At 40.4% G+C, this 16,491-nt stretch overlaps 1 protein-coding gene and 1 long non-coding RNA gene across 2 annotated transcripts in view; one reads left to right on the top strand and one right to left on the bottom strand.

The window, feature by feature from the left end:
• LOC106527246 (uncharacterized) overlaps window positions 1–12,430 on the top strand; it is a 116,625-nt gene extending 104,195 nt beyond the window's left edge. Inside the window, exon 4 of the long non-coding RNA XR_001311360.1 lies at window positions 12,207–12,430. This is a non-coding gene — a long non-coding RNA (uncharacterized LOC106527246). The remainder of the gene's footprint in view (window positions 1–12,206) is intronic.
• The window catches only part of ngfra (nerve growth factor receptor a (TNFR superfamily, member 16)), a 28,247-nt gene continuing 13,158 nt past the window's right edge, over window positions 1,403–16,491 (bottom strand). The window contains exons 4-6 of the mRNA XM_014022068.1: window positions 7,638–7,869; window positions 5,640–5,848; window positions 1,403–3,349 (exon numbers count right to left, since the gene is read on the bottom strand). Coding sequence (XP_013877522.1) covers window positions 3,297–3,349; window positions 5,640–5,848; window positions 7,638–7,869 — 494 coding nt within the window. The 3' untranslated portion in view covers window positions 1,403–3,296. The remainder of the gene's footprint in view (window positions 3,350–5,639; window positions 5,849–7,637; window positions 7,870–16,491) is intronic.

Below are 16,491 nucleotides of genomic sequence, written 5' to 3'. Positions count from 1 at the left end.
CTTTTGCAAACCACTGTAGTAGCTAGTACATTTACTTAGAGTATTTAAGTATTTTTGAGGATTTGTAATTTTACCAAGTAGTAATTACTTTTACTTTTATTTTGTTACATTTAAAACCTAAAATTTATACTTTTACTTATTTACAATTTAACACCTAGTTACTCGTTACAAATTAAATCTGTCTGAATTCATCGTGAGAGGAGTCGTTCATGCACTCTAAAAAATGAAGTGTTGACTTTACTCAACCAAGTCAACTGGTTTTACTAAACAAAGTTGAGTAAATGTAAAGCAATTTATATTTTTTTCTTTAAAAGAAAGTATGTATATTGCTCAATTTATTCAACATAGTTCAGTGACACCACTTTATTTAAATTAATTCAACAGTTTATTTCTTAGAGATTGCAAAAGTACCTTTACTTTCCTGATTTTTTGTGAACAGTTTTCTGACTTTTACTTGAGTACTTTTCTCAGCAGTGACWTTTTTTTTACCAAAGTCATTTTCTGTTAGGGTATTTTTACTTTTACTGTAGACCTCTGATGAAAAGTTGTATCTTATTGTTGGGAGACTCAGACTTTTGCTACAGTCTCGCTGAACTGTAAGGGATTTTGACTCGAACAGGACCACATGCCTATCCTGTGAAAGTCGCAAAACATCCTGCAGACTCCTTTTATAAATGTTCACTGACTGGTTGCAGCCAAGTGAGATGTCACCTTCAAATTCATTTTTATATTTAACGGAAGAAGGGGCAGGAACAGCTGCCGTGGGGTTCATCTCGATCCCTATCACTAGTTTTATCTTCTTTCTTACTTTCTTTCTTTTTTCTGTTTATAAAATGACTTGACTAGAAAAGGCAACGGCGTTGAACGAAAACATACCGCTTAAAATACAAAAACACGGTTCAGGCTGAAATACATTCTTTCATGTCTAAACAAGAACCAGTAACGTGAACTGGTGCCAAAAACACTGAATGTGCAGTGAAAACACTTGTTGGGCAGTATGTAAACAATGAAATCAAAGTATTTCTTTCTTTTTTGTCTTTCAACGTGCCGGCTCCTATGGGGCGCCAAGAGTAAAATGAAATAAAAATTCACTAACGTATTTGTCATTATTTAGCTCACTGTTTGTACAATAAGGTAATTTTTACTAAATGTTAAATTAAATTGTTAAAATATATTTAAATATTAAATCCTAAATCTAAATGTTTCAATCTAAATGTAAAAGTTAAGCCTTAAATGTTGAAGTTCACATTTGGGTATTTCTGAATGGAATGCAGCCTTTGCTGTTGGTGCTCGGCTCATTGTTATGATGTCATCATCCTGAGACAATAGAAACTGCTAGCACCAATGCAGCTAAAGCTTCCCTACAAGACATCAAACTGCTGCACCACAGGGACCACTCATATTGTTTTTATGAACACATTTTTAATTTAGATTTTAAATATTAGCTTTAGCAGCATTATCAGCGTTAGCAGCACATAACCAGGATGATGTCATCATCCTGTGACTAACATCAACAATGGCCACTGCATTTATGCTAGCTGCTGCTAACGGTGGCTAACAACTTTATGTTTAGATTTAAACATTTAGATATAGGATTTAATATTTAAATATATTTCTTAACATTTTAGTTTATCATTTAGTGAAAAATTAGCTTCATGTACGAACAGTGAGCTAAATAATAAAATGTTGGTAGAAATTTTTAAACACTTGAGCTAAATAATGAAAAATATGTGATATTTTTTAACATTTCACTTTACACTCGGTGCCTCATCGTAATCCAACATCCTGTTAAATATAATCCTCCTGGTTTAATAATCTCAGTAGAACTACAACAGAAGGAATCCTGAGAATCCACCTGTAAAGAATGGATGCAGTCAAGCTCGGCTACAGTTTTCTTTACAAGTTTTCTACAGTTACTGCGAGCAGCAGCAGCAGCAGGAGGGGGATGGGCACAAAAAGGTGGCCTTCTATAATAAACAGTACCACGCAGTGAGCCTGGACTAAGTGCTTCATATCACAAATGCAGTAAATGTAGGCGATTTCAGACGTGGATWAGAGATGTGTAATGTCACGCTGAAGCTGCAGCTTTAATCCTGATGAGAGCGGAGCAGAGGAGAAACGACACCGAAACCCTGAGGTAATTACTACCTGCCTGTCGGGAGGGGCTTTGTTTGGATGTGACGACAAAACGCTGCTCCCTGAGCACTGCTTATCGCTCTGCAACACTGATGAGCTTCTACGCAAAACGGTGAAGGCGGGGGGGCTCTTTCATCCTCCCCCTCTCAGAGGAGCGTCCCAATTTTCTGCTCAGGATGTGTGAATGATTATAGATGGGATTCCGTGCTGCCGATCGCTTCAGTCTCATTTTCAGATTAATTAGCAGTGATGATGCTGTTGCTCCTTTTTTTTTTTTAATCCACAGATGGCTTCCCCCGTTCCCGTCGTCTCAGTGAGTCAGCACAGTCCAGAMATGTTCTTCCAGAGGAAGGGGCCCGCTGAATCAGCCGTGGAGCCCCAGCCACGAGACGAACACTTCGAGTACGTCACGTTGCGACCGAGAAGTTTGCAGAAACACAATCTCTGGAGGCGCTGAGAGCAYGGGAGTTCATGTAGCTGGAGCAGAGGCAGAACCGTCGAAGCTGATTACTGAGCAGGCTGAAAAATAATGATCTCTCATCCAAACATGAGTCACTTGGATCAGCGAGTCTCAGACGGTCCCACGTTACGAGATAATATGAGGAGAAACAGATCGGCGGTTAAATGATACAGGGAGAATAAATTGCAGAAGAAGATGGGAGTGACTCATGGCACCCCTGCTGCTTTCAGTAGCTCTGATGACYGTGGGTGTCTAATAGAGTGAATCCTACAGAGAGGGGCCGAGGATCGTCTGAGAGTGGGACYCCACAGAGAAATACGAGACGAACATCAAAATGCCCTGCTTGTTCTGATYCAAAGGYAAAWAAAGTAAACAAAAATRATAGTCTGCTTATGAATGTTTCATCAATGATGAAASTAAAAGAAAAGTTGGATAAACTGGCAGCTACAGGTCTTAGTATGAGATATAACACTGGTTCTTGTGTTTTATATTGCCACAAATATGTTGTTCAGGCACGCTGCAGAGTTACACTCATGGTCCATGTAGGTCCGGTGGGTTTTCCTGAGCCCACTTCTGTTATCTGTTTGTTTTGCGCTCTGTGCCAGCCCCCACTCCCCACATCCTTCACTTTGGTCCATGGTTTAGGTCTCAGTTTCTGCTCTCCCCATCCTCAGACGTCTCCCCTTCGTCCACCTTCTCCTCAGACTTTAGGGGGAGGCGAGTCGGGCTGGGGGCTGCCGTCCACGCTCACCACTGCAAAGAGAAAATAAAAAGTGTTTCTAACCATAGCAGACCAGAAGGCCACCGTCAGGATCARGGAGTAAATGTCTGAAATGAAGATCTGGACCAGTTTTTAAATAATTTTAATAATTTTAAACACCGCTGGTACAAAGCTCCGCCTATTTACCCTGAAACAGAACTCCCACRCCACAGCGCCACCATTCTAGCGAAGCGTACCTTAAAAGTGTTGGATGTTCATGATTTCATTGCAAACCATAYCTTTATATTMATCTATATTTAGAGTTTCTTCGCTAAAACTAGCTTAGCATCGATGTCTGAGAGGAGCTGAAACATAAAGAGCCTCTTTACTCGCTCCGGTTCTTCAGGAAAACGTATTTTCCGTGGGATCATTCAAGTAAGACTCATCTGTACCCTGAGTTAATTCCAAAACCCATGTTATTTAATGCTGCCTCTTATTTATAARATAATACCTCTTCAGAAAGGTTGCTGAAGTGGGAGTGTCTGAAATGGTAGGAGTAGTTCATTTACCATTTAACTGTGGTATAGAATGGTGGTATAGTTTTTTTGCATGATTGCTTTACTAAACAACAGCTTTTGATGTTTTGTGACTGGTTCGTAGACCCTTTCTTGACTTTGACTTAAACAGACAGTAATTTGTTCCAATCACAGCAACATTGAAGCTTTTTTTTTAAAATGAATAATGTTAAACACAACTGAAGAATGACCCGTTCTGCATCACGCTCTAGCACCAAACCATAACTGTTTATTGAGGATTTGAACTGTAGTTTGGTGGAGGCTGATTGTAGCGCTGAAATAAACACTCTCCTCCCACAGGGGGTTTCTGAAACATCGTTTCCCTGCGGCTTTCACCTCCAAGACCCAGTTGATTTTATCCTCCAGAACCTGATGAAAGCTAATCAGCGTTATTTATATTCTGGTCAGGGTGTCTGCTGATGTGTTAAAGTTTTAATTCTTAAATCTAGATTTTTGCAATGCGCGGTTTCTGGCCTGCGTTTTTGTGGAGGAGCTCAGACAAAAGGTCAGGGATGTGCAGTCGGGCTGCAGGGCTACGACAGTCTTGTTTAAATTTTAAACTCCATCTATATGCATGATTGCATGGAGGGGGGGAGGGGGCACATATAGATGGCTCTTTGATGAGCTGACAGAAAGGAGGCCACYCTCTCTTCATGAAGCAGCTCTCACCCTTCACCAGTGACTCATGCAGGGAATACCCCCGTCTGAAAGTCAGTCACTGCAAGACTCTCTTTCTGCTCTAGTTCTTTTTTTTTAATATAACAGCTTATTTGACCTCCGGTGAATGGAGCCATTAGTGTTACTTTACCAACCAGTAAAAAACCGGTTGACTAAAAACAGGAAATAGATTCCTAGTGAACGCCGCCCCCTCTCCCATCCCCCACCTCTCCAACCTTTGGTGTTTTATAGGTTGTAAAGGAACCATCTACCTCCGGAGCAAGAACAAAGTCTTCATAAAGTGCTTCCTGGTACCGTCGCTTTGGAAGCGAGTGGGTCAGCGCGACCAAAAACATGACCTCGCCCCTGGTCTCATTTAAATAATAAAAATGAACAAACAAACAAACAACATCCAAGTCTGAAGTTCACCGCACCTGAGCGCATCACTCCTCTTCCTCGTTTTTCATCGATCTGTTTACAAGCCTACGTCAATGTGGTGTGTTTGAGGAAATGGGAAAAATAGGTTTCATAGTGCAGTCACGCACTTCCTGGTCAGACGACGTTCTCTAAATACGCACCAAATGTGTAAAAATGCGCACATTATGGCAAGACTTATTCATCATTACATTTGGTTTGAACATTACTTTTATAAAGTTTGAAGTCTGTGCTGTTGTAATCCAGTTCAAATGAACACTGAACGCTCGCACTGTTTTTTACAGAAGCCCTGTGAAAGCATCACAGCTTTGCCGATCTCAGAGGATAAACAGAAAAAAAATTCCTGTATCCGCGTCGTGATCTGGAACATCACCAAAATTTAGTGGTGTGTTCCTTGGCCCAGTCCCCACATGTGTTGTAAATGTCATGACAATCSGTCCACAAGTTTTTGAGTAATGTTGTCCACAGACAGACCGACATACGGGACCGAAAACATTACCTCGCCATTGGCGAAGGTAATAATAGTGTTTATAGATTAATTAATAGCCTATCTATAAACTATTTATAAGCCATCTATAAGGGAGCCTTATTATAAAGTGGTGCAGAAACCAGGTTCTCTCAGGGAGCTTCAGTTTGATTTCAGGTTTTTTGTTTGTTTGTTTGTTTGTTTGTTTACCTATCTGTTCCTGTGTGTGTGAGCGTGAAGGCTGAGGCTGCACTTCGGCCTGGGCTTGTTGTTGTTGCTGCTGCTGTTCCTGCAGACTCTGAGTGTCCACTGAGATGCCGCTGTCGCTGTGCAGCTTCTCTCCTTCTGGTGTCACCATCTGGTTGTTTGTAGCCGTCCGGTTATTAGCTGCCTGCTTGTTTTGTTTGCAGCTATTCCACCTGGAAATAAACAGAAACACACTCAAACCATTACAACATGACCTATATGGTAATACAAATGACCACATAATAAGATTTACTGAGCTATAGATTTGGGATTATTTAGGCAAAGCAACAGATTACAGCCTTATTCTGTATTATTTAAAGAGAGCCAGCATACACATGGTTAAAACAGATTCTAGTAAATATTTTAACTTTAATGATGAATTAGCATGAAAACTTTAGAACTTATTATTTAAACTTTTATGCAAAGATCTAATAAATACCACTCTTTTCAGCTGGAATTATGTTTTATACACATTTTATATGAAAACATAACATTTTTAATTAAATGTTATTCTTAAAACATAGAAATCTAATTATAAATATTTTACAAACTGTTTTGTGGCTGCAGCAGATGTACAATAAAATAATCACAACCTTTTGAAACGTTTCCTGGAAACTAAAATAAGAAAATATGTTGGTATTTCTCTGGTATTGTGGACCAGAAATAAGCACACTAAAWGCCAGCGCGGAGCATCAAAAACGAATCTAAAACAAAGAATATGAAACTGAATAAATAAGAGAATATTTCAAACAAATGCTTCAGTTTAATCCAGCAGTTTTCTTGGTATATTCTGAAATGCAGGTATGCATTCAATGTAAACAAGCTGAAAGCTAAAACCACATGAAAGCTTAATTACTCTGGTCTTAGTCTGAGGTAAACAAATAAAAGCCTCTAAGTTTTCAGCTGTTTTACACACAAACKAACACGTTAGTTTGCAGGTTTTGAACACAAATCTTAAACCTGTAAAATGAGAGAAAAATTGTGACTTTATGKTTTATATTTTCTCTGGTCTTTGCAGTTTGCATGTTTTCTGTTGTTTCAGGCTAGGGCTGCACGATGTTAGAAAACCTTGAGATTTGTCTTTTTTTTCTTTCCTCCCTTTCTAACCTGTACTCCCTACTCTTATTAAACTTTAACACTTTTGGTAATGTGTCTGCTGTGAGCTGTTTTATTAGCATGAAAAATACAACTTCAAAACTCTTCAAATACTTTAGTCAACAATTACTGCACTCCAAGCAGTCCTTTGCGATATGAATATTGCACACTCTGATATTGCGGTGACAATATTTTTGCGATATATTGTTCAGCCCTATTTCAGCCTGCAGATGTTTTAAGTAAATAATCTTAATGGCCACACTTTTGTGCAGGACTTTAACAAGKACTTCAGTAAAACGTTCATGAAAAATTCAGAAAGTGTTTTTGAACGACATCTTCTCTCACAGAAGACAAATGGCTTATAAAACAACGTAGCTGAATTATTTATGAGACTGAACGATATGGTGAGTTTAACACCACCTGAATTAATATCTGCTGTAAAAGTTCGCATCAGTTTCCTTTTCTGAACACGTGACAAAGAGGGTTTAAGTGTGTGTCCATGTGTGTGCGCGCTGATGCGTTTCCCCTGGTCGGCACATTTCAGACAATCAATGCTTCTAATGAGCTTGTTTACTTGCTTCAGTTTAGGCTGCGTTTGTATCTGTTTGTTAGAGGCTCTGTGTCCTCGCTGATGTGTTTTCTGTTTTTTAGGAAAACCTCATTATGGCTTTTTTTCTTTTTTAAAGAAGAAGTGTGTCAAAGCCACTTCAACAACAGTCAGCCTGAAAATGTCTTCACTTTACAGCCAGTTGTTGAGCTGATTGTTTTCTGGAGGAACATCTGCGTTAAAGTCTTTTTACCTCGAGCGCCGTCACTTTCAACCCTTCTGTCCCGGATCACTTCGTTGCTCTTTGTTTTTTTACTCACCTTTTAAACATGATGTAGGCCACCAGGCCCACCACCACCGCAGCCAGGATGGAGCAGTAGATGGGGATGAGGTTTTCATTCAGGCCTTGGCCGATGAAGTGAGGGGAGCCGGCGCTGGACGTGGTGGTCTCGCCGCTGGGCAGCGGGCTGTCGGAGACGTCGAGGAACAGGTCGCCATCGGAAGATGGAAGTGGGTCAGAAATGGGAGGGTCGTACGTAGGGAGGTTGGGATCTGTTTGAGAATAAAAAGAAAAAAACGAGTCAATGGTTGTGTATAATTATGACCCCCGAAGGCAYYGGTCATATTGTTTTCATACTGGTTTTTGTTTTGTTTTGTTTTGTTTTTRAGTGAATTTTGATCAACRGTAGCACAGAAACGGCTGCATCGATCAACATGAAGTCTGGCAGGACTGTAGATGTTTCCGACCTACACTGCACCAGCCAACYGTTTTATGATAGACCCCATATTTGAGGAGGGGGCTCCATCTAAATAGAGGGAGTCTGGACAAAAAAGAAATTCATTTAACTCAAAACTATTCCACATAGGAGCTTCAGATTGTTTTGTTATTTTTAGCTCTGATGAATCCCCAATACATATCCATAGCAATAAATCTGTTCTGGTGAGTTCTGACTTCTGGTTCATTGGTGCTTTGCATACYTGCAGGGGTCATACCGCCATGCAGTATCTAGTTGTTTATTTTAATCTGTAAAATCAGGCTGCAGACACACAGCTGGTAGTTCCCAAAGTCTTAAAGTCAAATCTGTCACAATCAGTTTGTGCTCAGAGTATAAATTAGAAATGAGTCTCAGCTCTGGTCACACCAAATTTCAGTTCAATATCCGTTAAATTATCTGAGTTGTTGTCTTTTTTCTGTTCCCTATAGTGACTCACCTGCAACGGCTGTTTTGAATTGTGTTGACTCCAAAACTTAATCGATAATGTTTGAATATAAATAAGTTATAAGTAATAAAAAAAAACAAAGTCACTGTTACATTCATAGTTCTCTGCGCTGATACTGCAGAGCAGAAATCTCATTATGACGATGCTGTGTTTGCAGAGAACTTGTTTACCGGCTTGTGATTAGTCCCACAGCAGATGTCTGGTGCTCTGCACACATGCAGCAGCTGCTTCTCATAAACAGATGGGCTCTGGCTAAGTTGCTGTGTGAAGGAAGAAGGAATCTTTTTTTTTTCTCTCAGCGAGGAGGGGAGGGGGCGTAATTTATATCATCCACCAGCCAGACCTGTCTTGGACCATGCACATCGGGTTTCTTCTCATCACGCGCTAATCTGTGTAGCGTCTGCACGTTGCATGACTTTAAGGCCATGTGGAGCTTTGAAAAAAATGCCGTTTGGGGATTTAGGGAGGTCATCTTTTTGATTGTAGTCTTGGCTGAGGCCAGAGAGGCTGGGAAGTCACGGTGCTACTGCAGAGCTCTGGTTTTTATCACAGCAAACAGCCTATAAAGAAGTCATTTCCATACATTGTTCTGTTTCTTTTTTTCTTTGACGGCACCGTGTCATATCCCATCAACACGCCCACTCTGATGGACACGAGTCTCTAAAACACATCGGTTTTCTGTACGTCAGCCTTTTTATTGGGCTGATTTGGTCAGATTATTTCTTATTTCTATTAGGATCTTGAACCAGGTTGAAAGGAGCAGCGATCCAGCAGAAATCCAAAACTCCTTTGAGCTGCTCTTTGTACCGGGCCTGGCAGGAGACCCCCTGTGGAGACCCCCAAGGCTTCTTTCAAGGCTTCAACACCTGGTCCTGAAAACTGTAACAGAGCACCCATTTCTTGTATTATGTCATTAGTTTATGTTACACTACAATAATAAAATACAGTAAWTGGGTATAACTTCTCTTTTTTTATTAATTTATGCTCTTCTTGTTGCAGTGTTTTAACATGTTCTCCTGTTTATACCAGGCTCAAACAATATTTCCTAAAATTAGGAACATCCTTATAGTCTTGCAGAAAACTAATCAATGCATTTGTTACATATAAAGTAAAGTTTTGCATAAAACCAGAGTTCCATTGTCTTTGCGTATTGACTGGTTGGATAAGCTCCCAGCCTAACAACTGATAAAAAAAAGGAGACATTCGGTGAATTGTTCTCAAACAATCAACGCCCTTCCTCTCTTCTCACTGACATGGCCGACAAAGATCCTCCACATTGATCTGCTGCATAATTTACAGTTACGAGCTTAAAAAGTCCGATGGGATCTTAATGGGCAACTTCTGTGGACGTATCTGAGAATTTTGTTTGTTATTAAGAGTCCACGTTGGCCTGTTTGTCAYTGTTGTGATGACAGGGCGCTTCTGCCTCACGGGACCGGAGCCGCTGCACTGGAACGGCTGAGGCCGTCTCTTGCAGGAACAGAGAAGTGGGTACATGTGCCTGCCATACTTAGAAACATCATGCAGAGCGCCGAGGCCTATTTAAAGCCGCTCTATTGATTCGCCTCTGTCTAAAAGCGGGGAGTGTTTAGGGGAGTTGAACACGGGAGTCTGTATTACACGCATTTCTTGACCTTTCCTCGGATGTAGTCAGGTTTCCTCCGCTCTGCCATACATCATTCAGCTAATGCCGCCCCGGCTAATGGTATTAGCAGTGCAACATGAGCTTGCAAATACAATAAGTTGTGAATGGAGGGTGCGAGACTCGAGGTGTGCAGACAGTCTAACCTTATAGACTGCATTTACAGTCCTTTAGGTTTGTCTGTTTTAACCTTAACGGTCTTTCCACACGGATAAAACGCACTTCACTAAAACTCAGCTGGCCGTCGACCAAAGCTGGAGTCTGAGGCAGCAGGGGCGGAGCTAGACTTTTTGCAAGGGGTGGCCAAAGTGTTTTTTTAGCGGGGCACATACTAAATRGGCAGTCTCTGACCAGTAGCTCGTGAGCTCATTTAAAGTAGCTCCAGTGCTTATGAAAAATTAGGAGAAGCAAATTGAATTTGTCACTGGCCAAACAAACTTTCATTTAATTCCAATCATCCACAGATAWCCCTCCCTCTTGGTTGTCAATCAAACAGTTCAGGGCTCAGTATGGTCGATCGGCAGACATCGCACAGTTACTTGGTTGTTCGGCATTTGTTTTCACACACCTTTCATAGCCCCTTGAGACACACTGTGCCAAGCTCCTGGTAAACRCCTCCCACTGCGGTATACATCACTACAGGGGGTTTCTCCCTGCTGGAGTCTACAATGTGGGAAAAAAAATCAAAGACCCGTCACCCGACGGTATTTGTGCACAAATTTGTTGCAGTTAAACCCAAAGTTATTAGTGTGAAATACACTGTAATATGATAGGATGAACAATAAAAACTCATTCATGTAAATTCTGTTTTTTGTGGTGGTTTCATGTGAATTAAAGACAATGTTTTTTGTGCAAAACAAGCCTATTTCAATGGTTGTAAAAAGTAGCTCTTGGACATTTTCATTTTGTGAAAGTAGCTCTTAAGGAAAAAAGGTTGGAGACCCCTGGCCTAAATAAATATAAAGTCACCAAAGCTTATTCCAAATTACTTTAATTTATCTGTTTTATAAATATTGAGCTGAGAACGATCAAAAAATCATGCTGAATGCTAGTCACAACTTTTTATTCAGCCATTTTTTTAAAGATGAAACTGAATGCAGAAGTAGCCGAAAACAATCTTTACCAAATTCTAAATGCTAAAAATTTAAGATGCTCGCCACAGACAAACATTTCAGGACATATTCAGATGATATTTGTTATGAAGTAGCTAAGAATGATCACATGCTGACAGCTGATGCTAACCCCAAATTAGGCTYATCACTAARGTTAATGCTAATTTTATAAAGGGTTGTAGTTCAACCATTTCTAAAATACACCCAACTGAAAATGTAAAGTACAGTGATTTCAGGACAATTTTTAACAAAATCTAAATTTTGTCAGTTATTTATTTAAGGGTGGCCAATCAGGTGTCACTGGCCACCGCAGCCACCCCTCTGGCTCCTCCCCTGYCAGGGCCTCCAGTGACCTTTAAGCTGTGATTTAACAAATGAGTTTACAGGTGGACCTGACTGGCTTTTTCTTTTTTTGCTTTTATGTGCAGTCGGTTCAGACAATGAGGTTCCAAAACCAAAAGTCTGGTTGTTCAATTAGTAGTCCTTTTTTTGAATTTATTATTTTATTCAACAAGGTGCCAGAAAAGCAAACAGAAAAATAGAAAGATGAGCTTTTTTGAGTCCTGGCAGGCCCACCCAGATCCACAGCATGTTCTCCTCAATAATTGGGACCTGATCAGCCTCATCGGTCCAGCTCTCTGCTCTAATGTCACGTCTGATAAAGTACTAATTGCATCTTCAAAGTTATTTGAACGAAATGCCTCAAAAGCAGCGTTTGGAATTTTAATAATTCCATCTTGGCTTCAGTGAGTGAAAGAAAATAAAAGTAGCCCCGGGTTTTTTATGAGAGCGAGGCTGCGTGAGCGAATGTGTTTATTACTGGGMTGTGGACACGAGAGGGAGGAAGAAAATGATTTAATTTTTATGAGTCACTGAGGTCTTTATGGTGAATTTAACCCCAGGGTCTTCTGCAGAGGTTGATGTCTTGGTTCCTGCCGGTTCGGGGAGGAGATGAGCAACTATCAGGCTCAGCGAACGTACAAAGGGCTCTTTATCAGCGACCAAACACTCTCCCTCTGTCTCAGCTGAGCGTCTATCACAACTGCCTGGTGAGAACACGTCCAACACACACTACAAATTATTCAAGCGAGCGCTCTGTCTTCTGTTGGAGAGCATTAATAGGAAGAGTGGAGGGGAGGGTGGACAGAAAGCCAGAGTGTTAGGAGAGAGCGAGGAGGGGGTGCAGATGAACAGAGGAGCTGCTGTAAAGTGCTCTGATTAGCAGGAGTAATTATCCTGCAGCGATGGAGATCCTGAATGCACCCTGGACCGCTTCCATCGCTCCGCTCCGCTCGCCCGTCCACTCCAGGAAGGAGGTGGAAGGAGGGAAGGTGATGGGAGAGCGCAGCGTTAATGTTTCTGCCTGCTGGGCCTGGGTGAACCATACCCTTTCCTCGTACACCCCTGACTGTGGCGGCCATCTTGGATTAAAACTCATCGTGAAATGTTTCAAGCAAACATCCTCTGAATGAAGAGGTCAAAATTAATTTCAGTTCAAAAGTTAAAGGGGCGATATCATGTAAAATCAACTTTTTTGAGTTTTATATCATGTTATAATGTTATACTCTCATAAAAAAAACAGGCCCAAAGCCTTGTTCTGACTCATTCGTGCATGTTTGAGAAATCCTGCAGTGTTTTTATGAAGCCATGCTGAGGAGCAAAATGACAGGTGGGGACCAGGAACGTCCCTGGGACGTGTCTTTAAGCCGAACTTCCTCATAGCAGAGCGCACCCCCCCACCTCCTCCCCACACACCCCACCCATGACTCCTGCAGGCTTTCGGGTGAAAGTGAAACTTAACTGTCTGCTGAGCTCTCAACATCAGTTCTCACTCAGTGAAGCTCTTTTCAGATTAAAAATACCTTTGAGGAAATGTATTTTCAGATGCCAAGTAAACTGTATCATGGCACACAACCCCCCACGTGCGGCCCCCCCACTGAATGGGACGAGACAGAAGCATAAGGTGGTTCTTAAAGAGACAGAGGCCATTTTCAAGGTGTTTAGAAGAGGAAGTGATGAGAAGATAAGTTTATTTTCTATTTAAACATAAAAACAGCATTTTAATAACAGCTAAATGTGACATAGATACTTCATTATGGTATAGTATTTAAATACATGCCTGAGAAACACATAATATTGGCCCTTTTAATGAAATAAGTTAAATCCCATACAGCAGATAGAGGATGACTCTGGATGCTTATAAAAGACTTTGTGAAGCTTGTAAAAGTGTGTGTGGGTGTGTGTGTTCGGCCGGTAGAGGTCACGCGGTGAAACCTGAGCACGAGCAGAAGAAATCCCAGGACTCGTATCGACCCTCCAGCATAGAATACCAGCGCAGCACATATGCTGCAGCTCTGTCTGTTTCCACCTCTGCTCCTTCCTCCTCCTCCCTGTCACTGTATCGCGTAATCAACACTCGCTGACAGTTGGATATGAGCTGGGGATTTGGGGATTTGAAAAAGAAAAAAACCCTTAATCACATCTTCATTAAAGCAGAGGTAAAATTGAGCAAGACGGTTTGCGTGAGAATCGAAGGCGCAGACGAGACGGGAATCCCGATGAGACAGATTTTTAGTTTGTTGCAGAAACTGTAGGATTGTCAAAGACCACCATGGCAGCCTGGAAACATCCTCACACCCCGTGTGTCTGCAGTCCTTACTGACGCTGGTTAACAGGGCGTCCCTTTCATGGGCTCACTCATGATACCATCTCCGATCCGAACCGTTGCTGCTGCTATCGTGCCATCGGTCGGGACCAGGCGGGTCAGAGTTGAGCTGCRTGGGTGGSCAGCGAAAAGCTGCTTTGTGACTTATTATCTGGTGGAAATCTTGAGGCTGGATAAGGAGCATTTACTGTATGCATATGAGCTGGTGGCCCCCACTCTGACGTGCTGTCAGGAGTGCAGCTGAACTTGTTGTTTTATGGTCTGATTGACGGTTGAAGCAAAAACAATGTTTGGCACCAAGAAAGAAAAGCCGTCGAGGTTTTTCCATTTCCACATCATTTGTCTAATGGTGCCCCATTAAACTCAATTAAAAGTGGAATTTAATCACTTATTCAGGAATCYTAGATTAACAACGTGTTTGTTAAAACAACTGATTTTATCGAGTTAAACTGAAGACTGATGCTAAGCCTTTAAAGTGCTGTGACCTGCGTATCCTTCAAAAACAAAAACAAGTCAAAGAAAACATCTTTAGATTCAAGAAACTTGACTTAATCTACGTGATTTTACCCTTTTTGTCACATAACTGGCTGATTCTTCTTTTTAATTTCAGCTGAAATCAAACAGGAAGTGGCATCAAAGGGAAGCTCTTTAAGAAATTAACTCTTTGTTTATTAAAACTTTATTTAAACTCTGACTCTTTTTCATCTCTGAATCAGATTCGTCTCTACAGTCTGTTATTGTCGGAGGTCTATAAAGTACTTGAAAAAATAAAGTAAAAGTACAAATAACTTAACAGAAAATGACTTTGTTAAAAGTAAATTTCACTGATGAAAAAAGTACTCAAGTAAAAGACATAACTGTTCACAAAAATAAAGAAAGTAAAAGTACTTTTACACATTCTCTAAGAAATAAACTGTTGAGTTATTTAACAAATTAACAGTCTTTGTTCCACCGGTGAGCAAAAATGGTGGGCTTTCTGCCTTTAACGTTTCCAGACACAACCAGAGGCTTTTATTTTGAAGGATAGGGTGTCAGACAACTTCCTCCAGTTCTTACTTTTAGTTTGACACCCTTAAAATAAATGTTGGAAGGCTTTTAAGGAATTTCAGAGGCGACTGTTTAACCAAACTGGTTCAACTAAACCAAGTTGAGTAAACTGAGGCAATATATTTTTTTCTTTTAAAGAAAATGTGTATTGATTCATATTTACGCTGCTAGGTTTAGTGGAACCAGTTGACATGATTTGGTTGATGAGTTCAGTTCAGACAGATTTAATTTGTAATGAGTAACTAGGTGTTAAATTGTAAAYTAAAGAAGTAAAATTATATTTTTTTAAGTTTCAAATGTAACAAAATTAAAGTAACAATAAAAAATACTTGGTAAAATTACAAACTCTCAAAAAATTATTTAAGTAATGTAATGAAGTTAATGTACTTAGTTACTATAAACCTCTGGTTATTGTAGAAACGCTCTGTTTACACGCAGACGTTTCCTTTGACATCACTTCCTGTTTCTTCACGTGAATATCTCAACAGCTGTTCGTCTCAGTAGCCTGATTTTTTTTTTTTTGTTTGTTTTTTATCAATGTAATCTTTCCAAAAATGCATTCATGTTTACTTGGATGTCACAGGCACTTTAAGGGAATATCTTTTTATTTTTGGTTTCAGACAGAAAATTTCAATCACAGCCCTGAAAGGCGAAGATGAGATCAGTTTCATGTGGAGAGGATTTCCAGCTTTCAACCAGCCGTACTGCTGGAGACAGAAAGCTTGGCTCTGCTGTGGGTGGGCGAGCGGGTTATTGACTGGCTCCGTGTTGACACTAAAGCAGTCTTTGACCTTTTAATACTAAAACTTTCAACTTCCAGCTGACCAGAGCTGACCTTTAAGCGCTCGTGTGCCCACYGACACATGTGCAAGTCTCTCCTGGTGACTTGTTCACGTGTGATTGAGACCGAAGGCTCCCGGCTAACCTCTGAAACAACATGAGGTGCTGTTTGTGGTCCGGAACGTCAGTAAAGGTGTTTTTATGGTTAAAATGTTGTGCAGTACAAATAAACTGGTGTTGGGGTCAGGGCTTTGATGCAGACTAAATGTTTATATTGTGCGAACGCTTCACAGTCATTTACACTACTGAGATCATTTCTTCCTTATGTTTTTTGGCATGTATCCCTTTCAGCTATTTGTTTTTTTTTTTTTTTTTTTTTTTTTTTGCTATTTTAACAATTCATGTAGCAAAATGTTCAGCTCCTTCTGACTATGACTTATGGTATTTCAGCTATTTATACTTTTTTAGCCATTTCACTTTTTCGGACATATTTTTCCCATTGAAAATGAATGGAGCTGTTTTTAACATATTTCTAAATCTTTGCAGTCTTCCACCTTTTGTACGCGTTTTGCTCTTTTTAACAGCCTTGTGCTGTTTTAGCTTCTTTTTTGCAAATTTTATATTTTTTCTGCTATTTCAGCTATAATTATGACCCCCGAATGCGAACCATAAGCTGGAGTCATATTGTTTTCATACTGTTTATTATT

This window comes from Austrofundulus limnaeus, unplaced genomic scaffold (genome assembly GCF_001266775.1).
Source record: "Austrofundulus limnaeus strain Quisiro unplaced genomic scaffold, Austrofundulus_limnaeus-1.0 Scaffold4, whole genome shotgun sequence".
NCBI lineage: Eukaryota > Metazoa > Chordata > Actinopteri > Cyprinodontiformes > Rivulidae > Austrofundulus > Austrofundulus limnaeus.
This window is presented reverse-complemented; position numbering and strand designations above follow the sequence as displayed.